The sequence below is a fragment of the Seriola aureovittata genome, chromosome 19 (assembly GCF_021018895.1).
Source record: "Seriola aureovittata isolate HTS-2021-v1 ecotype China chromosome 19, ASM2101889v1, whole genome shotgun sequence".
NCBI lineage: Eukaryota > Metazoa > Chordata > Actinopteri > Carangiformes > Carangidae > Seriola > Seriola aureovittata.
The window spans coordinates 16,436,433-16,463,394 of NC_079382.1; the positions used below are offsets into that span (position 1 = coordinate 16,436,433).

At 41.7% G+C, this 26,962-nt stretch overlaps 1 protein-coding gene across 3 annotated transcripts in view; it reads right to left on the reverse strand.

Annotated features, from left to right (window-relative positions):
- Positions 1-20,513, reverse strand: part of slc24a4b (solute carrier family 24 member 4b) — a 34,947-nt gene extending 14,434 nt beyond the window's left edge. For 2 of the 3 annotated variants that reach the window (XM_056405682.1, XM_056405681.1), the window contains exons 1-5: positions 19,724-20,513; positions 13,148-13,255; positions 2,457-2,533; positions 293-367; positions 86-170 (exon numbers count right to left, since the gene is read on the reverse strand). In XM_056405682.1, the coding sequence (XP_056261657.1) occupies positions 86-170; positions 293-367; positions 2,457-2,533; positions 13,148-13,255; positions 19,724-19,886 (508 nt within the window). In that variant the 5' untranslated portion in view covers positions 19,887-20,513. The remainder of the gene's footprint in view (positions 1-85; positions 171-292; positions 368-2,456; positions 2,534-13,147; positions 13,256-19,723) is intronic. The other variant, XM_056405683.1, reaches the window with a different exon arrangement.
- Between the last annotated feature and the right edge of the window lie 6,449 nt (positions 20,514-26,962).

Here is a 26,962-nt window from a genome sequence, read left to right on the forward strand (position 1 = left end):
GAGGCCAATCAGAATCAGCGGTGACACCAACCATCTGGGAATGTCTAAGTGTATGTATGCACGCTCTGTGTGTGTGTTTGTTTACCAATGACAGATGCAAAAAGCTCTGGGGCAGAACTGCCAGCTGCCATGAAGGTGGCCCCGGCAACATCTTCGCTCAGATCTAGTTTCTGCAGAAATACAACAAAAAGAGGTGGTTTACATATATATATACACACACACACACACACACACACCACCAGTGTTGTGTTACTCCAACACTGAAAGATGAAAAACTACAAGGTCCAAATACCTCACAGAGTTTCTCCAGCGATGTCACAAAGTACTCGTCGCAGGTTATAGCGAGGGCCAGAAACATGTAGAGCGTCTGCAGACAAAATCAGCAGAGTTAAGTGTGTGACAGTGTGTGTGTGACACGAGCAAAACAGAAGTGAGAGGAGGAAGTGTGTGTGTGTGTGTGTGTGTGTGTGTGGATACACAGCTGAGTTAAGAGCCTTGGCAGAGCAAAGATATTCTCCTGCTAAAGGATGGGTGAAGGGGAATCCCAAAGCACAGCACCCAGTTAAAATTGAACCTGCATTAAATTCGAAATGTCAGTTCAGTGACGAGTTGTTTTCCCTTACTATGTGAAAAATCTACTGGACCTGCATAATACCATGGGGCGTATGAGGGGCGGGGCCTATTTTAGTAGCTGTGGAGAGCTCTATTAATTATAGATCAGCTGTGACATCATCATGGCCCGGCAGCTCTGGCAGGTGTGCTCTGCTCTATGCTATCCACAGGGGGCAGTGCAGGACTGCAGTATGATCAGATCTCCCCCTTCAGTTTTGGTCATATCTGTAATAAGACCCTTCATATCCTGGTCCTAAAAATTTCTATGTCACTAAGGAGATTTTTTTTTAACCTTACATGGGAAAAATAGTGATCAGCAGATTTAGATTAGGCTACATTTAAAAAGGAAAGATTCATAAATTTTCAGATTTGTCTTAAAAGCAATAGTCGAGTGCTAAAATAAGCAATTTGCTATAATCACTCTTTCTGTTCATACTGGCGATTTAAAGACCCATTCCTAATGCACTTCCAATTTAACGGACAAACTCCAGTCTTTTTCCTATGAAACAATATTCAAAATTATAGCCAATATCTTGTTTTAGTATGAAATTGCCTCTTTACCTTTCCTAGCACCAGGGGTGGGATGGTAACAAAAAACTGATTGAAAGAATTTTTTACCCACAGAACGTAACTTTAAGACAGACTATCAATAATACATTATGAAAAAGCTTCAGCATTTTGCTCCCAGAATCCAAGCTTTGAAACAGTATTTCAGGATACAGCCCTGGATGGGTTAAACTAAAAAAAAAAAAAAAAAAAAAAATTTTGTAGCCAGTTAAATCCAGCATTAAGAGTTTATTCACAGCTGCTTTAAAATGAACAATGCTCAGTAGCTCCACTGGAATCTGCAGGTGGCCTGTGTGTATATGTCAGTGGAGCTTAACATGACAATGTAGACAATAATGGTTTTTAAATGTGGAGAAACACCTCTAACCCATAAGAAGAGACATGTGCAGGTCCTTATTCCTGATCTGGGCCTGGATTTACCTCAGCACCATTCTTATGAATCATGTGCAACATTTCAAATGAGACTGAAAATACCTCCACCGCCATATTTATGAAGCTTTCTGCATTCACTCAAAGAGCTGAAGCTCTCCTTAGAGAGGTATCATCATTTTATGACACTCAGAGCCATTAAATTAAAGTAATGACTTTTTGTAGTTCCCTAGTTGATGCAATGTGCATTCAAATGACAATTCCTCTTGGCCTGCATCAGCTGTGATGTTTAGCTAGTGAGCCCTTTATCTTAGGACAGTAGCAGCCCTTAAATGTGAATGTGCCCTGAAAAAAAGATTGGCTGCTTTATCCTGTATGTGTATTATGAGCCTGGATGTGTTCATTTGTGTTTTTACAATTCCCTAGTTATGACTGCTTCCATTGGGAGTGTACACCAAGTATTGGTGAGGATGCATCATTTGTTTCATATGCCATTGACCCATGTTCCATCTTGTTGCCTTGTTCCATCTAAAGATAAAAGCTCAATAAGCGCTTGATTCATTAGCCTTTCTTTCCCATATACCTTTCTGATTAAATATGTTGAGCTGGGTCTGAGTTTACATTTATATAAGATACTGTGAGGACAAAAATGGGTGCAAGCTGGTTTTAACAAGATCACAGGTTTCCTCTGAGGGATTTTTAAAATCTGGCTAGGCAAAAAACTACTACAATGCCCCCACCTTACCTTCAGGCTTTAAAAACTGGAAAAGCAGTTATTGGGTATGTGAACAGCTTCTAAATCCAACTGCAAAGAGCTGAGCTCCACTGAGAGTGTTGACCAGGGACTGAAGAGAAGGGTGTTGCAGGTGCGGTTTCTTAAAAATAATTTTTTCAAAAAGCCATCTTACCGCCACAATGTGCAGCAGAATGGCCCCACTTTTTCGTTCCTTGTTGGTGAAAAGGTCATTGGGGAACTCGTGTATTGCTGAGGAGAGAGGAAATGTCACGGTCACCACACATCAGCAGCATGACAGTGAGGTACATGTCCCCGCCCCACCCTGAGAGGACCATGTGACTTCATGATGGATGTCAGTATGGCCTGGGATGCCATGGTGGTTCAGCAGGGTTACACGCAACTCATTTGGTTGCGGCACCTACGGGAGTGATATTCCTTCTCTTCTATCTCTTTCCGGTAGATTATTTCATACAGCAAAAACCTCTCGTATACCTTAAAACAGGGCACCACAGCCAGAAAGGGTCAGATGCAAATTAAATAGCAGCCTGCGATCATCATCCAAAAAAAACCAAACAGAAAATTCAAGACATCATCAAGGGCTTCAAATTTTTCAAAGGACTGAAATGGTTCAAAACATTTTCTGAAAATCATCTTCAGCCTCACCGCAACCAGTGACTTCTTACCTATTCAAGGAAAAAAATAATAATAAAGAGAACAAGAATCAACCATCACATCTCTGAACTGTTGTAAAAAGGGCTTGGGCTATATTAAGAGCTTGAAGTCATACAGAATTAAAGCGAGCAGGAAGAAAAACCTCCCATGCTGAGGACTCATCATCCATCAGCCAGAGCTCCAGCTGGAACACTGTGTGATCATGGTACCACCATACGGCTCAGATCTCTGGGAGCACAGCCACTCCACAGTGCACCTGGCTGGAGACAGAAGCTGGTTGTTTCCCTGACGGGATCCGGCATCTGTGGGGAGCGGCCTCTGTCCGACCTGTCCCCGCTGGGCCCGAGCTGCAGGCCCACATCTCGTCTTGCCTTGTAACAAGCCTGCAACATTACCAGCATATTGCTTACATAAGCTACAGCTATCTCTGAGCCACAGTTAGCCTTATACTGCAGCCAGGATAAACAAGACTAGGAGTCTCGAGCCATGGCTGTTTGAGGGTGTACTTAGTGCTTTCAGCTGAATGCCAACGTCAGCATGCTAACATGCTTACAATGATAATGAGAAACACGTTAATGTTTAGGGGCTAAAAAGTTTACCATGTTCCCAATCAAAGTGAAGCATATTAGCATGCTAACATTTTTTAATTAGAATTAAACACAAGGTAAAGCTAATTACAAATCATCCCGAGGGCAAAATGAATGTCTTTGCCAAATGTCATGGCAATCCAGGCAATAGCTGTCAAGACATTTCACTGAAAACCACAAACATGAATGTCTGGACAAAGTTTTGTGCCAGTCCCTTCTGTAGATGATGAAGTGGATAAGTGAAAACTTCAGTTGCTAGCGACGCTAGATGAAAAGTCATAGGATCATAAAGGTCAGTGGGATTTGTTCTTTTGGGCAGTGGTTCTCAAAGTGGGGTCCAGGGAACCCCAGGGGTCCTTGAGGGCGTTCCCAGCAAAATGGGAAATGATTTATTTTATTATTTATGTATTTCCATCCATCCAAGTAACACACTGATAGACTATTATACTATGACTATTTTGGTCATTGGTCTCAAACACTTTCAGCAATAAAACATCTAAAAACAAACATTTTATCAGATGGGGGATATGGGACAAGATGTTATCAAATAAGGGTCCATTGTCTTATTTGTGTCGGTTTAGGGGTCCTTGATGTTAACAAGTTAAAAAGAACCACTGCTTTAGGAACCATGAATCTCTACAAAATTTCATGGCAGTCCAGCCAATTGTTGTTAACATATTTGGACCAAAATGTAATGGAACCAAAATGGATGAAAGTGGTTGATCGACAGTCTGACCGACCCTGGCCATCACTAGAACTGCTTTGCTGTTGTCCTATTTATACATAGGACTTTGAAAAACTCAAATACGCAGATGATGTAAGAAACAGCAGAACAATGCTGTTTACAACAGAACATAAAGGCAAGATTTAGGCCCTTGTCACATATGGACTCATGAAGCAGAACAGTGCTCACCTGAGACTTCTCACTGCATCTGTCCCCACCTCACCGATGTCTGTTTTTATGATTGTCGACGTTGTGTGTACACATGACTGCATCAGTGCAGCATTTGGAACACTGCACAGGCAAATCAAATACTCCGCAGGATGTAGTCCAAGCCCAATTAATCAACTGCATGCCTCCTGGATTTCATTCAATTACATCACGTATATGGAAATGTGGTACACTTTGCATCTCCATGTCATCTAACACATTATCTTTGCCACAGAACAAAGACGCACAACTCAAAGAAACTACAACGCTATTTCTGGCAGTGGGACACAAATTAATCCGACCTTGATTTGTAGGAGATTTGGTATCTCGCAGGCGACACTGCAGCGCTCTGACTGCCTTCACGACACAGTAAATGAACCTGATTAGATTAAGGGACAGAATAACAAGTTGAATATATGAGTAATGTGGATTATGATCTTAATGTACAGTATAATGAGAAACTGGAGAACACCTGGATGACACTGAAAACACTGAGTGTGGCTGGAAGCTTTAGCTCATTTCATTTCTGACGGGTTTATGTGCTGAATGAAACGTGTCGGAAAGCCGATGGCCTCAAGCAAAGGCGCAATCAATTACAGGATTTGTCAGCTCTGCCCTCAGAGGTGACTGAAAACACACTGATGCCAATACAGAAGGCTAAAGTCCTACTGATACCTCATGGACAAACAACCCCACAACCATATATTATTCTAGCTCCACAAGGTTGCCTGTTAAACTTCTGAAAAACAAGGAAAAATATCAGGTTTGAATTCCCTGCTAAGTCTTTTCACCTCCTGCTGGCATGTTCAGCTAACAGCCTTGTAGGTCTTCCATTAATCAATAATTAAATGCCATAGCCATCCATGTTCTTCAGTTACCCGTTCAGCCCCCTTGCTACTATGTACAATCAGCTCTAGCTGAGTGTGTTAAAAATAGGTGATCACAAAAGGTGTTTAAAGGGCGCCAGCACTGGGACAGCTGAGATATGACAGGCAGGCTGGGGTCACCTCCCAGTCCCTGTAAACACTCAACCAGACAACGTCTGCAGGGTTCGTCTGTGTCTCCTCACTGTAGAGGTCAAACCGGACATGAACATGCTTCCACAGCCATTCCCCACACAAGGACAGGACAGGATGTACACACAGCGGAGGGACGACGGACAGACTGCTTAAGTGGTGCATCTCAAATGAGGTCCATAAATAGAATCATAAATAATATGGAGCTCAGTTGGGTTAGTTGAATCAAATGTCATTTTGACAGAAATGGAGGAAATAAATTGGAGAAGGCGTATCGTCAAGATGCCTTGGGGATGTATACATTGCAGAAATCCTTAGCTGACAGCTAAAATCAAATCCGGGGTTTATTTTCGAATCTTTAATGATGACCGAACGTGTGCAGGTTACAGCTTCTTGAAAGCAGAGAGTTTAGTGCTACGACTAACAATTATTTTCATTATCGATTAATCTGCTGATTATATTCTGCACATCTGAAAAAAAAAAACATTTTTTTTAAATTTTTATCTATCCTGCTGTTGGAGGCAGCATGGAAGTGCGAACGAGGGACGTCTGGACTGGCGGGGCATCCTTTTTAGAAGCTAAGCTACAAATCTATAAATAAACCCCGGATTCTCTGTTTGGACACCTGACTGTGCCGCTTATGCAAGAAATTACTGGCAACACTTTTGTTCATCTGTCTCCCCAACACCCTCTTCCTCATCTTACACCCCAGAAGTAATTACAAGTCCACACAGAGTACTCACAAGAAGTGTTGGGAGGATTTTATGTAATGCAGTGTTGCCACCCTCCACTGTAATACTTTGAAGGCCAACACTGACTACATTGTCATCAGTCAGGGACAGTACAGAAATTATTATGAAGGGGAGGTGTGTGTGGGGGGGTACTTTAATGTGCACAGCGGGCGATAAAGGAATGCACAGCACAGCAGTCTTGTGTGCTTGCCTATCATACTCAGCTATACCTCAATCTGTCAGCTTTTTGAGAAAGTGAGAACAGAGTGGGTTTAACATTATCTTTAACAGTCACTCCCACATTCACAACAAGGAAAAAGTTAAACATGTAATATGAAGTTAATCCATAATATTTAAAAATTCAACTTGGGCCACTCATAGTGAAAGTCACAATTTTTGGCTTAGCAGCTTTTTATTTAGAAAACACACTGGATTATTCACCATTTTGTTATATTTGCCATAAATACACCTATTTTTAATTTTTTAATGTATGAATAGTGGTTATGTGAAAACTGTTGCTCCATTAAAACATTGTGGTTTATTCTTTGTGTTTTGCCTCTTTTAGTTATTAATGATCAAATAAAATGAACTAATTTAATACTGTTCTATTATTTTGGAGACATTTGGGGGGAGAGAATTGCAGGGTTTTATCTTAGTCAAGGGGAAGGTTAAAAGAAAATAACTCAGGTGAGTGCTTTCCTCTTTAAAAAAAAGAAAGTGAAACTTGAGGTTCGGCCCCCCTCCATAGCACCAATCATTTTAGCACAGTCCCTAAAACCCAGTTTCATAAGATTCATGCTTTTATTACATGTACTGTATGTACTTTTGTGGATTTATAGCACTGCTTGCTCTAGCGCTGTAAAATCAGTGATTTAAAAATAAATAAATAAAACAATAAATTCAAAAATCTCAATTTCGTTTCTACACAGGCCACTTTCCACGCTTTTAAGTCTTGGTTAATATACAAAAATCCCCACAGATAACCTTAATATACTGAAGTATTAAAGCTAATGCTAAAGAGCCTGCAGGCCATTCTTTACATTTGTGCAATTATTATTCCATAACCTGGTAATATTCCAGATAATATGGTGCCGTTACATAATGGAGCTCAGTATCAGGTGCCGTCTGTTGTCCCAGAGGAGGACTGGCAGGACTAGGGATGTGCATTTTCAGTAATTTCAATATTCGAGTACTCATTACCTTATGAACGTTATTTATATATTCGGACATGAACCTTCTCAAACAAGCCCACTGTTTGGCTGTCAGAGAACATGATATGCAAGTTTAACGCCACATATCTTGCACTGCACGTTATTGTCGTCTTTTTTAATCAAAGTATTTCCAGACATCACTTTTCCTGGTCACGGCTGCCATGGTGCACATAACACCAACTGAGTTGTAGCCAAAAACAACATGTGCGCAGGTGCGCGAGTGGTTAAACGCTACTAGAATAATGACATCAACAACTCATACCCTTCCCTAGGCAGGACAGTGCACAGAACAGGGCAGTGTTCACCCAACACTCACACGGTTCTGGCCTGGACAACAAAAAAAAACCTAATTATAGATACACAGACAGATGAAGTCATGCAAACACCACATTCCAAAACCGCATCGTCTACTAAATCTCAAAAAACATCATTCTGATAAAAAATCTGAATGACATAATATATTAAAAACAGCCAAATGAAAATATGATGTGAACGACATGTTTTGGCAGAGCGCCTGGTGCTACCTTCTGTCACAGCCTGCGCTCCGACCCACAGACCGGTCAGGTCATTAACAGAATACAACTGGCACTTCAGTACAGTAATCAAGAGACTCTTCAGAGGAGAATGCTTCCTCTGGGTCATTATTAGCCCATTAGATAATTGGCTTAGTGACTTGACTGCGACTGACATCAGCCATTCTTGTAAACATGACGAAGACATCACATGTCGCCTTGTGGGGGAAAATCTTTAGGTCACACGGAGACAATAAGTTATGAAAAGTGCAGGGGCTTGGTCGACTCTAAACGCACGATTATCCTCTTGTTGTTTTCACATGTTCAAACATCACATGTACAACTGCTGTCACATGGGCTATGTAAGCACTTAAACATAATTTCACCTGCATGAACACACTCACATTCCTACTACACTTCTACTTTTAGCATAAATTCCCATCAGCATCTATGCGACTGTGTGTGTAAGTAGTCAGTGTTGGTGGACCAGGTTCAATAACCTAAAGGGGACACCGCTGTGAGACGTACGCTTTCAACTGTGAAAAAGAGAAACAGGTAAACAACTCCCTCGGGGTGAACGTATGGATCTACAACAACAAAGAGAACAGAGCTACCTTGCGGCTGTGACTACACACTTTCAATACCTGTCCCATTGTTCGTTCTAGCCTCAGTTTTAATAAAAAAGGTACTCCACGCTGGCCAAAAGCTCAATGGGATGAGACTTTATGAGAACAAAAAAACGCAGCAAATCACAAGCAGAGCAGAATGTGAATGAATGAATACACAAAGAGGTCAGGCATGTTTGAACTGCACGGAGCGGAAAGTGCTCTGTGAAGGTGCTCGTGCCCGCGTTCGCCTCTCTGTGCTGCATTGTTCGACTGTTGGCATGCAAGCAAGAAGCAAAGAGAGGTCAGTTTCCATTATGCACCGCAGCATAATCCCCCGCTTGTGTAATTCCTTTTTAAAAAGCCTCCTTCTGGTGTTTCCCTGGAGTTGACAAACCTGCAGCCCGCTACCCGCTGGCAGCTTTACTCCCCATGCTGCCGCCAAATTTCTTGCCTGCTGCCCCCCAAAAATAACTCGGTATCGGCCCAAACTCCATTTGCCTCAAATCCTGCCTTTTTTCTTTGAGCCAAGAACAGAACTCGTGCACAAAAATGTACATTCAAAAAAACTAAACAAACAAACAAAAAAAAAATCAAACTGCAACACATGCAAGCCAGAGTTAACACTTCCTCCTCTCACACGACCGCCTCTTATACCTAACATGCAACATGTGCATCCCCCTGCCCATGAGCAGATTAGTGCCATATCTAAAAACCACTATAATCAAATCCCATCGGATTAATTCATAGTACAAACCAAGCCATACAAAAACCTTTGCTTTGTTGTATTCACGTACTTTTTGCACTGCCATCTACTTCTACCAGGCCAATTATGCCACTCAAGTGGGAGTTTTCAATATATGGTATTAGCAGCATCTTTATTAAAGGCAAATTATTCCTCCTACAGAACATTAGCCACGGTGTTTTGCCCCCTCGCCAATTTTCTGTGCTGCACGGTTGGCATCAGTCAGTCCCACATGGGGGGGGATACATACAAGAGAGCATAATCTAATATTCTGGAGTCCCCATGTAAACCTCAAGTCTTTTCTCAGCAAACACACACCACTCATCATGTTCCTCTCACAGCCTGGGAGATTTAATAAACGTTTGAATTCTGAAATAAAAAACAGCCATTAAATTATTACTAGTCAAATTTTGGTGAAGAAGTCAAAGTGCATTTGTTCCATTTGTCATAGGATTGCTAAAAGGGAAATGAATCTCAAGGGGTCGTATGACTCAAGGTCTGCATGTGACGGTAAACAAAGACTATTCAGAGGTTGCATCAGCCCATTGCAGTGTGATTTAGTCCTTTGTAGATTACAAGCATGCGTTGTAATCAAGCGGGAGCACAAAAAACTGTTTGGACAGCACCTTGTGGAGTTATTACTGAACGGCCAATAAAAAAGGCACTTATGATGAATGGCTGCCTTAGCAGCACAAGTCTTGGGACAAGCAAAAAAGACATTAGCACCCCATGAACCCAGAGAAGGGCTCCCTTGCTGATCAGAGAAATAATGATGAGGAGAAGGTAGAGAGACCAAAGCTGACTGAGTGTAATCTATGCAGCCCACAAACAGGGGCCTAATTAAACAGAGCGTCAGATGTTGCACACACTCAGCATAAAAGTAAAAGCCTCCAATAATAATTCTCATCCTGTCTAACCTGGGTCCATCCATGGTTACTGCCCCCCCCCCATGAGGTGCAGACCAGCACCATCACTGGTCCACTGCTGGCTCTGGACTAACAACTGCATGGGGAATCAAGACACACACACATCTGTGATACAAACATGTGTCTCACTTATTGGGAGAATAGTCTATTCACTTCTTGGGAAATGTGTGGATGGTAAACAAGTTTGTCATCCTGGAAAGATCATTTACTTTTCCACCAACACTATGAACAGCCAGTCCGAGTCAGTCCCTTTCCATGATGAAATTCTTTCATTAACAATAATTCCACCCTGACAAGTGCTACATGAACAACTAGTTAATTGCACTTATTCAAACCTCATCAGTTCTCAACCATCTTTATTCAAACATTACTGTTTCACCCACTGTTAGAAAACAGCACAACCTTGTTATTTCACCAGGGTGCAAATTGTGAGGTTGATTGTAATATCTGAAGTTGAAACGTTATCTAATATTACATTTTTTTCATTTTCTTGATACTCAGTCAAATCACTTTTGTTTGTCTCATTTCAAGATACTGACAATCATGTCTGCTCAAATTTCCTTAAAACCTATCCACCTCCACTGACTACAAGTACAATTGCCCTAAAATGAGGGAAAAAATCTGCCAACAGAATTTGGCATTAAAAGGGGCTAAAGATAAAAGTTAAAGCTAAAAGTTTTCTCTGCCGCCGAACATGGTTTCTTGCAGGGAGGAGTGGGTGGAGCTGATGTTTGCTTGACAAGAGCTTCAGCCATCGTTGTTCTTTATAATATACCCTGTGAGCAGCGCTATGTCTTCGGGGCAGATTGGAGACTGCAGTGAGTCACTATTGGACAGTGATGAGGTGGGCTGGTGCTAGCTGGTTAGCATGCTAACTTCAGTAGAAGAAAGGACGTGATAGAGACAAGAGTTAACACTGGTGGTGTTTTGCAACTGGTGAGTACAGGACTGAAGGTTGATGCTGAACTCGCAACTGTTACTGCTAATGTATGTAACAATAGCAAAACTTACAAATAGCTAATTTAAAGTCTAAATGATTGTTTTATGCTTCAAAAATAGCCACAATATATTGTAAAGGCAATATCAAAGTATTGGAAACATACTCTATCTATATAACAGTCTTGCACAAGGACAATCAGAACCACACATGCTGCCCAAACTAACCAAAACCAGACAACCTGTCAGCTGAGGTGCCTCAAGACTGCAACTATGCCAGGGTTATTCACGAGACCAAGCCACAAGAACAAAGAGTCATATGACCAGCCCACACTGATGAGGCAGAGCTGCAGTGGTGGGATAAGAGGAAGGAGGACTAGAGCTGATGAGAAATGTGTGGAATGTGAAGTACAGTGTGGTGCCTCCGGTGCTATAGACATCTGAATGGAAAAAAAAAAAAAAAAAAAAAAAAAAAAAGGTAATCCTGGAGGATTAGGAGGAAAACTTCCAGCACATAATCTTGTCATTTGGCGCACATTTCAATAGAAACTAACTGTGACTCTGAAAGAAAGTTCACATTTCAAATGGTAACAATGCTGTCAATTGTCAATGAAATGGGTGTTTGTTTAGCTTGTTTATACATAAAAACTGCAGGTTCACTAATCCGAGGGATTCTGCCTGCTGTGACCAATAATGAAATAATAGCCAAAAAAAAAAAAAAAAAAAAAAAGTTAATTTTAACACTTCAAATTACTTCCAAATTGTCTGCGGTCTGGTGTCTTCTGTGTATCAGTCAAATACAAACAGTAATACAAATCCCAACACTGAGTTGCACCCCATTTAGCAAAATAATTATTCTCAGGGCTTAAAAATCCTCCTTCAACAAGTCTCCTTTCATCTAAATTCCCACCTTAGATTTAGAGGTTTCTGTAATGGAAAGTCCATTAATTCTGTAAAACCAATTGAGATTACAGCATCAGAAGTACATGCATGTATCATGAAATGACCAAACAGACTACATCTCTGACCTGGGAGATTTGATGCCAGACTTTTCCCACTGGGTCACACAGGAGCACAGAAAGTGAATCATAGTGTTTGTAAAAAGAAAACTAAAATCACATTGAGGCAATTCAAATAACAAAGAAATAAAAAAGAACAAATAACGAGACAAACTATTGCTGTCTCCTGCCATTACTTCCAATCAATACGTTCATGAAAAATGTAGGTTTAATGTTTTTTCGTGGCCTGATGCAGATGTCAGCAGTGTCAGTGGAGCCGTCAGCATACAATCCAGTATAACTAATTATAGAGAATGCTGCTTCCTTGAAGTGTAACAAAGATGCTGTGAAATAATCAATGCTTGACCTTTTTAAATAGCCCTTCCAGAGCTTATTACAGCACAAGTGATCTAAACTGAGTCAGAACAACATAGACCCAACACGGAGGTGAATTAAAGAAGCAAACTCCACAACTAGTGTGTGTTGCTTGAGTTTTCCCTATAGTTTTATTTATGTGTTTATTTTTCCTCCTAGAACAATACATCCCCTTAAACAGAGCTAAACAAAAAGATATGTGAATATAATGATCTTCAAACTGCGTTAGTCATGCCCTGAGTATTAATTAGTGGATTCTGAGCTGCTGATCATTAAAGATCAAGACCATGAAGACTCTTGATCATTGAATGGCAATTAAAACGAATAATTTAAAGCTGTATTCATTGAATTTTAGCGACATGGGGGCAGCAGCAGCAGATAATGCTATTATGGCAAGGTAGCATATACATTATTAAAAAGTTGAGGGCCAGAAAACCAAAACAATGAGCTGAAGACACTAAAACACCACACAGAGCTCAGGAAAATTGCAGCATTGGGTGATAATTCTCTGTTGGTTTGTCACTACAGGCGACACCTTTCACATCACACAGCCATTTATACTATTGTTAAAATGAAAAAAAAGTTGATTAGTGCAGCTTTAATCTCAGAATAGTTTACCTGGCTCTGAACAGTTCTTCAGCTCCGTTTCGTTGTCTGGTGCTGAAGCCATTAGCCGTCTTCCCCAGTGTTCCTGGTTCGGATGTCCCTCCACTAACATCCCATGGCCTGCAACAGAATACAAACAGCTTTGATTATCAGACATCCACATGAATACAGCATCTATGCTTGTTGCCAAATCTACAGCACACAACATGTTGGAGGTTCCTGCTCCTGGAACAAAATCTTTTTCTTTTGCTGCAGGGAAACCTTGAGACTCCATTTTGCATATCTGAAATACTGCAATCAAAACCTAACATGGCCACTCTTGCACAGAGCATCGTTCATGACCCAAAAGATCCATGATCATGAATGTGGTCATTTCTCAAAACAAGGGTGCTTTTCTTTAATCCCTTAAAAGTTTTCATTTATGTAGATATGACATTTTCATCCAGCAGCGGCAATAACACATCAAAATGCAGCTGCTGTGCCATTATGTTTTGGGACGGCAGAGTGGGAGGAGGAGCGTACAAGTTTCATTTTTTCATTAAACTGCTCTTAAGCCTCTGTAATGAGGACATAAAAAAACAGCAGTCCCAAATCTATTATGTAAAAATCATGCCAACGAGCTGAGCAGCAGTTTCAAACTTGAAATTTCCATAAAATGTCGCCATACAAATGCAACGCTGAATTGACAAAGCAGTAACTAACTGCAGGATGATTAAACAGTATCGTTGTAGACACAGTTATGAGCAGATCACTGGGGAATACCCCGAGGACTGATGGTCTGTGTTTCATGCAAGAGACCACCTCTGTCTGACTTTTAGTTGTAGGTTATACAACAGCTGTGAAAGACTTTCTATGCAGCAGCAGACTCACATGATCTCAGTGTTTGTAAAGGTCTCCCTGACCATGTGAATGTCTCCTTATGATCAGCCAGTCTCAGCAGGCTAATTTCCCCTCTGGCAGTGTCTATGATGAACTAATGGTTCGAGACAAAGGAGACAACTACTACTTTAAAAAGGGCAACTAATTGAAGAGCATTGTCTAAATGCGTTTTTCAGTTCAGCGTATAACCATCTAGGAACAATTTGCTACACTCACAAGACACTACACTCAAATACTATATAGAGCATTGTAGAGCTAAAACAATGAAATGACATTTTATTGCAGATGTAACAGTATCAGTGAATATGCTGGCTGAAGAGTAACAAGTACATGCAGCACAAATACTTGAAAGATTAAGATGTTTGAGAGATCATTTGTCGCTATCAATCAATCTCTTGTTTATTTCTCCTTTGGTCCGATTTATGTAAAAATGAGAAACTTTTTAATGAGATGTGTTGATTTGATACAATAATATAAAGTTTTGTGGTGTAACATGAAGTGATATGCTGTCAAGAATTACAAGAAACTTTTGTGAAAACTGAACAATTTAGTGTCTAGTGATAATGAGAGAATATGTCATAACATGAACAATATCACATTACATGAAAAAGATCTGGTCAAAACAAGAAAAGTTCCTCGCTATGACAAGAAACTGAGTGAATTTTTTTTGTAACAGTAGCAGCAATACACTGCTGTAATAAAATAGTTTAAAAAGCCAAAGACAGTTAAACAAGGCCAAAGATGATGACATTAAATTACTTGTTTTGTCCAACCAACAGTCCAACACCCAAAGATATTCTCTTTAATATCACAGAAGACAAAGACGTCAAGGATTGGGAAGTTTAAACGAGTAAATGTGTAAAATTTGATTAAAAGATTATTTAAATAATTGATTATTATTTTTTGTCAGTCAACTTATCAGTTATTCAACTAATTGTTTCAGCCCTACTTTTCTGCAAAAAGCCTCTATTTACACATCCAGCGGACACGGAACAACATTGTGCCTCTGCCCACCCAACAAAGACTCACTGTACTTTTAGCCTCATTTTCCTCTCCACCAGCTCCTCAGGGAAATATCTGGCTCTCTAGCTGCTGCATACTCCATGTCCACCAACTAGTGGCTAACTGTGACAATTTGCCATTTCGTGCTGAGCAGGTTAGTGTACACTGAGTTTGTTGAAGCTTCTGGCTGATAACAGCTCCCCCATTCTGCATTTTGAACTGCGGGATTAATGAGCAACATATTAAATGCAGTCATTTGTTTCATTGTTATTATAAAAATATAGGTTAGGTTGGCTTTAAGGGATCCTTTTCAAAAGAGTTAATCTGCCAACATTTAAACACAAGACTGTCTTCATTACATGGCTGTCTATCCAGTACAGTTAGACAACCTGAAGATCAGCAGGCACTGGACAAGCAGATTGTACACGAGGCCACTGCAGCTGCTTCCCACAGTTCTCCAAAAGGCCAAACCCTCCAGTCATCGCTCCAACCTGTTCCTCCTCACTAACCAGCCCAGTTTCACTCCTCTGCTGCCCCTGGTCTCCTTTTTCATTCTATTCCTGCCATGCTGACAATATAACACTGTCCAATTTGATGTCAGGGGAAGGACATGGAAACATATGGACCCACTGTGCCAAGAGACTTCTGTCATACTTAATAAAAGAATTATGTGTATGGAACTGGGAGTGATCTTCCACACTTACACAACAACTGGTTTGGACATTGTGGATTATTTCAATTTATTGGCTAATTGTGCATGACAGTCCATCATAAATGTAATTTCTTCAGGCAGTTGTGTGTGGAATCACCTCACCACAACTATGAAATCTTTAGTTTTTAAAACACAGAATCTTTGACCATTTTCTGGAAGACTAAACAAGGCAGGACAACTGCGTGTGTGTGAATAAACGGGCCGTTCAATGTACTGCGCTCTCGCTGCCAAGAATCTGAAGAGGAAAACAAAGACGACGTGATTCTGTCAGTACTTCTAGGCAGGCTGGAGGTAAAATAAGGACTGCAGTCTGTTGTGGGCACAGCGTTGCTGGCTCATGCTACATCCACTTTACTCTCCAAGCCGACTCATTTTGATCTTATTCCTCGTGTTCAGTGACCAGTGTTCATAAGGAAATTTTGATTACTCCTGATTAATCCTTGATTGTGTGACAGCAGGAAATCTCAAAAATGTCACATTTTTTGTAGAATTTGGTGCCAAGAATCACTTAATTTGACTTTGTGAACTGGGTCTGAGATCTCAGATAATCAATTAATCTAGTGCTTAAATAAACGATTAATCAATTAGTTAAATTGTCAGAAAATTAATCAACAACTGTCAACAGTTCATCATTTTGCAATTTATTTACAGAGCCAAAACAGAGTTTTTGAGTATTTGAATATCTTTTGGGACATTTTTCACAAATATCTGACATTTTATGCGATAAACAATCACAAAATCACAGATTAATAAATAATGAAATTAATCACTAGGTGCAGCATGAAATGTATCATTTTATTCAGTCAACACATAAAAAGGCTTGTTACTGCTTTAAAGAAAATGCAAAGATGCGACTTCTTTCCCTGATTTCGTGCTTAATGCTTCGGTTCAGCTTCTGGTCATGCTAAGTAATTTGGTTTTGGGGTCTGGGGACTTGTGTTAGACGTGATACTCCTCTAACACATTACAAATTAAATGAAAAAGATCGGATTTCGTCTGACAAAATATGAAGAAAATTATCATTTTGATTATCTACTAATCTGTCTAATGTTTTCTCGGTTCATTGTTTTGTCTGTAAAAGGTCAGAAAATAGTTGAAAATGGCGAAAGGTTGTAACAGCCCAAGGTGATGTATTCAGCTACCTTGTTGTATCTGGCCAACCGTCAGAAGAAAAAGAACCGAAAAAGATTAATCGATTATCAAAATAGTTGCCAATTAATTTTCTGTTGATCAATTGTTTCAGCTCGACATTTGATTCCAATTTCTTCTATGTTTGCACCGGATCAACTTATTTTGGGTGACTGATGGGGTGTCACAGCAAGATTTAGCATTGTTCAGAGTTGGTGGAGGTTTGTATTCTGTGCAACTTCCATTATCAACTTCTTAGTACATACACAGGAGAGAGGCCAACCTGAACTCCTAAATACTGCAATGCAAAAAAGGATGGCATTAAAAAGAGGAACTAAATGTACATGGTTACACTGGAGCAGAAACAAATGAGCTAAAATGGGCTCAAAAAAATGCCATGACTACACCTCTAGCAGGACTGTACTGAGTAGCAAGTTGACAGAATACCATGGTACTAATGTCATCCCCCAGATTTTTTCAATCAGCTCAGGAAGGAGATGGACCAAGGACAGCCATCCATCAATCTCCCTGTGCTATGAACACACTCTTACATGAGTGCTCAACATCTCCAGCACAGCCTGCCCCCACACTCCCCTCCCCCCAACACCATCAGCCTACTGCAGCTACCTGTCAGAGCTCAGCCCTGCACTGCTTCTCAAAAACACCTGTTCTGGTCTCCCATGCGCAGCTCCATCACACATTCACACACGCAGCCCGATCAGCAAGCACGACAGCATGTTGTGCCCCACCCCTCTTTATGGAGATGTAACCCGGGCGTAGTACATCAAATCCCATCCATCTGGACCATTCAGCACGTCAACACCCCCCCCCCTACACTACTATCAATCAAAATGTGTGGCAAACACGGGGCACAGGTTTGTTACTGTGACATGACAAATGCTTGCTTCTGTTATGGCTGAAAGATGAGAAGGCCACAGCTATTCAGTTAGACAGATCTGATTATGGTGAGCTTTGGGTCTCGTGGGTTCCGAGGGTATTTCACTTTCTCTCTCATCAAACACTTTCTCATGCATGTCACCTTGAAATCCCACCACCACCACCGCTGCTGCTGCTGGTCAAACAGTTGCCTGAAATTCACAAGAAGCGCCTTCTGTCAAATAACTCCACATGACAAACCACAGTTTGGGTCAGGCGAACTTGATTAAATGAAAAAGAAAAAAAAAAGGCAAGCCATTAGTGACTGGGTTGGGGGGAGGGAGGGGGGCTTACTTTGGCTCCCACAGCCTGCCTTTGGAGATAGGAGATTTGCACTCGCCTGTATGATATCATTCCAGAATAATCTTTTAAGCCTCTTGTTGTTTTTAATGTAATTAATAAAACTCCCGATACATCCGTTAGAGATCTACAGTCAGGCAGTAGCTGTGGTGAATTTACAGCCGTGTTCAGCCCTGAGGCCTAAGTGGATGCAGATGGACAGATCCCACCGAAGGGTCTGGGGCTGAGGCTTAGGGTTAGAAGCACTTTGTGGGGGGAAAAAAACAAAAAAAGACCATGCCGTCCTCTCTTTCATGCAAAAATTCCTGACTTAAATGCAGCAATAAGACTCGCCTCCATAGCAGCTCAACTAAAACATGTTCATCAAAAATTCATGTTGGCACTGAACTCGGCCTTATAGTTCTGTCCTGGGTGTGGGCGGTTTGTAGTTAACCTCTGATCCCAGTGGTGTGTCAGTTATCATTCTTCACCAGCAAAATGTCAAGGTTGGTCGTTAGATTACATAACAGTGTGTGAGGCTGTGTGGGATGCTCTGCGTGTCAGTGTTTGCACGGGCCTGAGGTAAGAGTTTTCACATGTGTGCATGGGAGGGCATGTTGTTTGGAAAGAGAGTGTGTATGTGCGTGCGTGCGTGCGTGCATGGGGACGCATCACACGCATCACGCATGATCAGCGCACACCTCGGACATCAGCTATGAATATTGGAACATCGAGCAAAGCGAACAGCATCTCTGTTCATCCCCCCTCTTTCCTAAATGATCGTCAGTGGCCTCTGCGTAAAAAATCGGCATCCCTCGATCGCCATGCCTTAACCTGGCAGCAGCGTGATGATGCTGGAGTGTGATTGAGGTTGTCCAGTGTGTGCAATGGTGTGTGTGTGAAGCCCCGGGCCAGACACGATGATGCCAGCATTAACCACGAACCTGAGCTCCAGTGTTGTGTGACTGACGACATGCGCCTGGCGCCAGAAAAAAAAAACAACACAAAGAGCCACATTTTGGAGAGAAAATGGGGCCAATGCGAAAACAAACCAGAACCCTGATTGGGTTCGTTCTGGGGTCGGTTACTCGATCGGTGCGTGCATGAGCAGCGTGAGGTGCGCTTGTGCCGTGATTATGAGCCTGCCTCTCAAATTAAAAAACGTGCCGCTGCCACAAGCGCGCACACTGCGGCATATACGAACAAACAGACGCAGGAATTCACCAACACTGAGATAATAATAAAAAAAAAAAAAAAAATCCTGTGACCTGACAGTAACATGTGCAGCTGACTTTTTCTACTGAGTGCGTTGGGCCAGGAACGCTGAACGCATTCTATGCTTATTTTATGCAAACTACACACTTCACCCAAATGGGCACAAAAACCACAATCAGGGGCATCACATACGCATTTTGGACAGGAAGGTGGACCTGCTCCAGTTTGAAAACGCAAACGAATATCATGTTTTGATCGCATGCCCTTGACATTAAAGCCTATTGGCTTGTTACTGTGATCAATAGGAGCGAGCTGTGTGATTGCAATGAACTGATGTGCATGTGGATGCGTGATTACACTGCAGATTTCTGAGCTGTTTCGCTCCGTCCTCGGCTCTCTATGCCCCCGGTGCATCTCAGCAGTCTCTCCCCACTCACCTGTCTTGGTCAACAGCGCCGACATGCTCCACGCCACGAAGAGGACACTGCAGATAAAGCACACCTGAACGAAAAGCATCTCCCTCCTCTTGCGAACTTTGAATATCTTCGCAATTATTGTCTTTTTAGACGCGCTCACGGTGTCGGTGTCGTCCCGCTCCATGCTTCGCTGCTCGACCGGCGGCCACTTTCCCCCTTTTTTTTTCTTTTTTTTTTTTGCGTCCTTGAGAGCCGAAGAAACTGCCGCCCCGCTTTCCTCTTCACACGGAACAGAGTCGGGATGTGGTCCTCATTTCAAGCCGTCCAGGACGCAGATGGAGAGTGTAGTGAAGCGGACAGTGTCCCCCCTCCTCCTCCTTTCTTGTCTCCGCCGCTGAGAAGATGCCTCTCTGCTGCTGGGGCTGGTAGACTGGGCAATGACACGGCGGTCAAATTCCGATATAGGGCACAAAAATCAATTCAGCGATGCTCCTGAATTCGGATTCTGTGAGAGGACTTGTATCGGATGAGCTCCCATTGCAACGCGCATCCTTCCTGTCCCGTGAAGAAAAAAGAAAAAATATCAGCTGCAATATCCTCTCTCCGTGTAGTTTCTGTGTTTGGCATGAAATGCGTCAATGTCCGGTCAAAAACGTGGTGTCGCTCAGCTGCGCCGTATCGCGGTCTCCACGCACCTGTGCGCCTGTTAAGTGAAACCAATCTGTGTTCATCAAGGTTAATTGTTAAATTCGGCCAGCAGTCGCGCCGCTCGCCTCGCTCGGGCGCCTCCCCCTCCACATGAATTCCTCCTCAGTGCAGAAAAGCCGCGTGCACATTGGGGGGGGGGGGGGGGGGGGGGGGGGGGGGGGGGGGGGGGGAGAGAGAGAGAGAGAGAGAGAGAGAGAGAGAGAGAGCGAGAGAGAGCGACCGTCAGCTCCTCTGTGCTTCCCAGCTGCCCTCCTACTCTGCGCCCTTCACCCACCCTTCTCAATCAAACCCTTTAACTTTCCCGAGGATTGCATGTGCAAACAGCGTGTGGAAAAAAAGTCATGCTTTGCTTCCTCTATCTCTCCACTGCCAAACCTAGAAACCCCTAAACAGCAGCTCATCGATCACTAGCGATTTTTCACGTTGTTTGTGCATCGCCGTGAGATCAAACGTCCAGGTTGAGAGAAACCCTATCATGCTACTCAAAACAAGACACCCTGTATCTCACCACTGCTCTGTTATGAAACCAAATCCAATATATTTCTGGGTCCCGAGCACAGCCCCTTTAATAACTGGCCTACAAGTCACCTGCTATCCTCATTTTGATATCATGCTGAATAATTGAGGTTATAGATCTTCCAGCTCAAGTGCAACAATGCCTGCTTTTTTCTCATGCTCCCGCCCTGCCACCAAATCTATAACCATGAAATAATTTCTCATTGCCTAAAGGTTTATTGGTGCCAAGATTATAATGGCTTACGTTTTGCTCTTCAGAAAATTGCTTCACACAAACAGAGCCGTTGGACCTGTACATACTAGAAATGAATAATGTAATGGGGACCTTTGTGTCAGTTGTAAATTAAATGTGAGTAAAAATATATCCCGGAGTCAGGGATCATTAGAAAGCAAACAATTATCATCATGTATAAAAATCAATTGTATATTCAGGAACATGAAATACCCTGGCTGTTCTCATAACTCACTTCACTTTTATGATTTTTGTCCACAAGTGTATAAGTCAGCTTCAAATGCGGCGTTGAACTGGATTTACTCTCCACTACTACACCACTAATTAGTGTTTGATGGCTGGCAGCCTTGCAAGTGTGTCACCCCATGCAGGCCAACTGAGGTCTCTGTGGAGTCTGCAGGCTCCATGGCATGTGAGTGGTGAGGGTCAGGTGTCATTCCTCACCTATTATTTGGTGTTAGCTATTGTCACCTGGAGCTGTTCCCTGTGGTATATAGGAAATAATTGGACAGTTTTCTTCCCTGGCAATTATGTACATTATGTGGAATAGATTTTGATATAAGCAGCCTGTTATTATGACATCTGAATCAAATGTAATTTATTGTTGTGGTTAGAAAAGTGTGCCACAAAAAGACTACATTTATTTTCAATTTTTCACCCCCAACTAATGGGGGAGTGAGATTCAAAGTTATTTGTTTGAAACTTCCACTAAGTGATTAAACTTTGCCGCAGTGTTGGTGAGAAAAAGCCCTGCCACCCTGCTGTTTGTTCTAATGCAGCGCTCCTCTGTTATTAACCAGCTGTATTTATAGACTGCTCCTGGAATAATTAAGTTGCTTCCCATTGTTGAACTTTTAATAGCTTGCCTGATTCAATTTAAAGCTGATAATGCTTCCACTTACAAAAACTTCAAGGGAAATAGGGAAAAAAGGAAATAGGTTTATTCACATATACGCTCCTTACTTCTTGGCCAAGCGCAGTAACATCACATCCACCACAAACAAGATGTCACGTGTGAATTAATGAGCTTTAGAGGTGCTAATAGGCGGACTTTGATAGCTTTGAACAGAGCCAGGCTAGCTGTTTCCCCCTGTTTACAGTCTTTGTGCTAAGCTAAGCTACTGGCTGTAGCTTCATATTTACCATGTAAATACGAAAGTGATGTCAATCCTTTAATCTAACTCTCCGAAAGAAAGCGAAAAGACGTATTTCTCAAAATGTCAAACTATTCCCCTAACGCATAAGTGCAATCCCGTCTTGAAATTAAAAACAGCACACGTGTGTTGGGGACTTGCGCGGCTACAGAGTGGAGACTGCTCTTGCTGCCTCCAGGCCTATTGAGGGTCACCTTAGCTGCCAAGATAACAGAAACAGGAACTCTGCCACAACCTCGTAGCCATCTACACAAACAGGTTGACAAGGCTGAAACAGCATTTCAACTTTTTTACCGCCACCACTGCTGCCCACTTAAGCAAAAACTGAGCAGCCTGTAAGGATCAAAGGCCTCACACTCCAGCACAATCTCCTGCAGACCAAGGTTATGTAAGATCAGCACTGTTGCTGTTGGTACAGCATGAGGCAGACCTCCAAAATAATTTACTCCATCATCTCCATGAAGCATCGAAGACGTTGTGTGGAGGCTGCTGGTTAAGTATGGAAGGCGTCACAGGTTATTAGTCAGAGCTTTCTGAATCTGTCGCCAGGCCTTATGTTTATCCTGTAGCTTGGGTCTTCTGCATGCACTCACACACACATACACATCAACATGTGTGACCCGTGCCCATGCCAAGGGATTAGTCCCCTCCGGGCCCCTGCCCACACAGCAGGCAGGCAATCGGGGAGCAGTGCCAGGGCCTGCTTACAGAGATTTATCCACTGCTTTACACTCCCTGGCTTGGTCAAACATACACACATGGCCTCCTTTGCCTTCTGCAGGACCCAGTGAATGGCTGCTGATCTGCAGCAAAGATAATAATGTGCGTGAAATGTGGTTTTAGCTGTAGGGAGACAGCAGGTTGGCTTTGTGGGAGTGTTTTACCTTGGGCAGATGTCAAAAGGAGCAGTCAGAGTAACATAAATGTGTTGTTTGATATAAATGCCAAGTATGTGTCATGTCCTTGCACTGCAGATCAATAATGACTTGATGTCAAGGGTGTTAACAATGAACTGTGTGAGTGTTACACAACAATTGCCGTTTGACTCAGCACTGCTCATTTCAGCTTCCAACTCCAATTATTGCAGTGATGATTCATGTGGTTTATTCACTGGTTTAATGCAGTAATTAAGATGCAGTCTTTAAGGGAAGTATGACAGAACCATGGCACAGCTTACATAATGTTTTTGTGATTGTGTTGTTATTTTTTTCAATGTGAAATTTACTATGTGGGCTGTTGAATCAAGCATTGACAGTGTGTGCCAAACAATGCAGTGTAGATGTATTTTTTTTAATGCTCTTTATATGTAATGGTTAGGTACACAATGAGGCAGATAATGAATGATAATCAACTACTTCTATTTGCTATGATAACACATAACTACAGCATGGCTATGAATAAAATCTGAAATGTGGGCTGCGTCATTCAATTAACCCAAAAAAGTCCCATTAGATTTTTTTCTGCAAGCTGATGTAGGAATTACTTTGGTTTTGAGGGTCAAATGTGACCATATAAACAGCTGTCAAGAAAACAGTCTCACGACAAGGTCCATTTAGTAGCTCTTCTTGTGCTCCTACCTTTGATCATATCACATCATCTTATTTAGCAGACAGACTTTGCCCAGTTGTCATGGAAGAGTAGATGTTGAATGATAAATTTCCATTTTGTGAGTATTTTAAAGCAACACTCCTCGTAACTTTTGAAAGAAGAAATAATCTTCCTCTTGCAATTGAAATAAGCAATAAAATTCATGTTTGCCCAGCCCAATACACTGCAAGACTTTGCTGACACATTAACATTTCAAAGCTTAATGAGATGAAAAACAACAATTAAACACACCTTAATTCAACAGTTGTTTTCCTGCTCAAGCAGCACTACTCCCCAAGACCTACACACAGACGTTAATGTGTAGAAATGGTGCAAAAATTGGTGGTGTTTTCCTTTACTGTGCCCTTTTACTGAAATTACCATTTGTTGTCACAGGGTCTGTTGTTCAGTAAAGGTTACATAGTCTTGTTTTTTAAGGACTCAAAATGGAAATTTGAGCATTTGCAATTCCATGACAACTGGGTGAACTCCATCTGCTGATTAGGATCAGGAGATATTATCGAAGAGCTCCAGAACAGCTACTAAATGGTCCTGTTTTAGTCTTGTCCCATATAAGTTCACATCAAAAACGATATTTTATCTCCAAGTTTAACCCATGGAAATCATATATTAAAATCACATTTTCAACATTGATAACTTCCAAAAGTATACCTTTAAATTCTCTCTGGTTTTGAATTGTGGGAGAAAATGGCAGATGGGATACAGTATGTATTTGACTGCACAATGGCTACACTGTATTGGTGTACCTAATGTATAAGTGGGGATGATTCTGCTGAGGTGTGTGTGCATGGTGCAGAGAGATGACTAGGTGACACTGAGCCAAAGAAACAAGTGTGACACCTTTCATTAATGCACTGCTGGCATTGTAACTAATACCCTACTAATTATCTGAAGCAAGCAAACAGATGGAGTGATGAATACCTCCAGCTCTGAACCGCCTTTTTTTTTCTTCAACCTGCCAACTATTGCCGAGCCCACTTCAGCCAATGGCTGATACTAACAGTACAATACAAGCTCGGCGTGCATGCACACACAAGGAAATGTCTCTGGAGACCTGCTGATTTTACTCCTTGCAAGAGCTCCTCAGTCAGCTGCAGGGACAATAAAATATTCATCATGAGTGTTGAGCATTCTGTGGCAGCACCGCAGGTTTATTTGTATGCCTGCTCAGGTGTGAAGAGTAAACAGGGCAGAGAAGAGCAACAGAAAGTCTAATCTGTGTATTCTGAAGGCAGCAGTCATCTTGTACTGTTCTCTTCATCTCCCACGACATGAAAACTCACCCATACAGATGTCAACAACATAAGGCGACCCAGTCAACCTCAGAGAGTCAACATTAGTGCAAAACATAATGAATCACACAGTGCTTTTTACTGTATGAACTACAGGTTTATATGCTCCAGAAAACAGCAAATTGATCAATTACGTGTGTTTCATGCCTGCTGACTCTGGTGTATTTCTTTATCTCTCAAAAAACCCTGTTACATAACATGACACATGATAAGTACCACAGTGGTATACAATTGGAGCTACAACTGCTTTTCATTATCAATTAATCTGCAGATTATTTTCTTGATAAGTCAATTAATCATTTCCTCTCAAAAATATAAAAAATACTGAATAAAAAAACCCACACATTTCCCAGCCCTCAATGTAACATTAAATTGTTTATTTCATCTGACTAACAGTCAACAAAATCCTAAAGTTTTTTAGTTTGCAATCACAATAGTTGACGGTTAATTTTCTGATCTATTAATCAACTTGTTTCAGTTCTACAAGAGGTGTTTTCTGACCTCTAGCATTGACTCCTCAGGAGGTGAAACTTGCTCTTTAATGTACTGTATATACTATACAAACGTGTACTGTACATAATGCAGTCTAATAGCCCTAGTAGCCCTGCAACAGATACAACATTTGTTAACCCTATAATGTTTGGTTTAGTTGAAACTTGTCAGAAATTCTTCATGAATCTCAGTGGTAATGTTTGAGGCCTCAGTAGAAGGTGTAGCTCCTCTACCAGTGGCTAGAGGAAAAAAAGTTCATCTGAGAGAGACTTTGCCTTTTGTAATGAGCTGCACATATATAACTTCATTATTCTTTTGTCTGCAGAGCAGAGACGGAAAGGTTGGCAGGCAAAGAGTAACCTTTTCCCTTTGCAAAGAATAGAGTGGAGAGTCCCATTCAGACTGACCACAGAGGTTGTAGCAGCAGAAACATGCAGCCAATTCATTCTGGGAAGATAGCGTCAGAGTTGCAGAGACAGGCTACAAAGTCTATATTAATACAGCCAGCAGTTCTCTGAAACAGAGGACAAGTGAGGGTGAGTTCTTCATTCACTTGGAGCTAGGGGTGGAGGGGGATGCAGTAAAATCAGTGAGCCAGTAGATTTCCCTGCTGTGTGATTTCATCACCCTTCAAACCTCCATACTGGACACAGAAGTTATATGCACTGTGTAGTAGGAGGATGAGTAGGAGTTCTTAATGTCATAGGCTTATTATTCATAAGCAGACACAAGGACTGAAACATGATTTTTTCATGGAAAACTTATCAGAAATGTTTTTTAAAAGAGCACGCCACCGATTTACATATGAAGATCAGTCAACTTGTCATGGTGGTTCTGAAGGGAGCTTATTAATGTCTGAGCAACTAACCCTGATAATATGATTTATGTGATTTCACATTGGGCTTGAGACATTAAAATTTTAACAGAAAGACTCAGTTATGAACTCTGGGATGGAGTTTGAGAGGTGTGGGAATTTTCCAAGCAGGGAAGGTCTAACCAAAGACAATGGTGGGAATCGTAGGATCCACTGTTTTTGGAGACGAAAAGTCAAAATACCTTTCTGCAGTGCTGACCATTCTTATCTAAATCTGTTTCTTGTGAGTTTCTAACTTAGTGAAAGTAAAATGCTAAATCACTGGAGTTCCCCCTTAAAGACTTAAGTCAGTTGACAAAAGCCCAAGTCATGTCTTGAGGAGCCAGCCTTAAGTGAAGTCTCAATCCCCGTGGAGTGAAGTCCAAGTAAGATCACAAGTCTTTA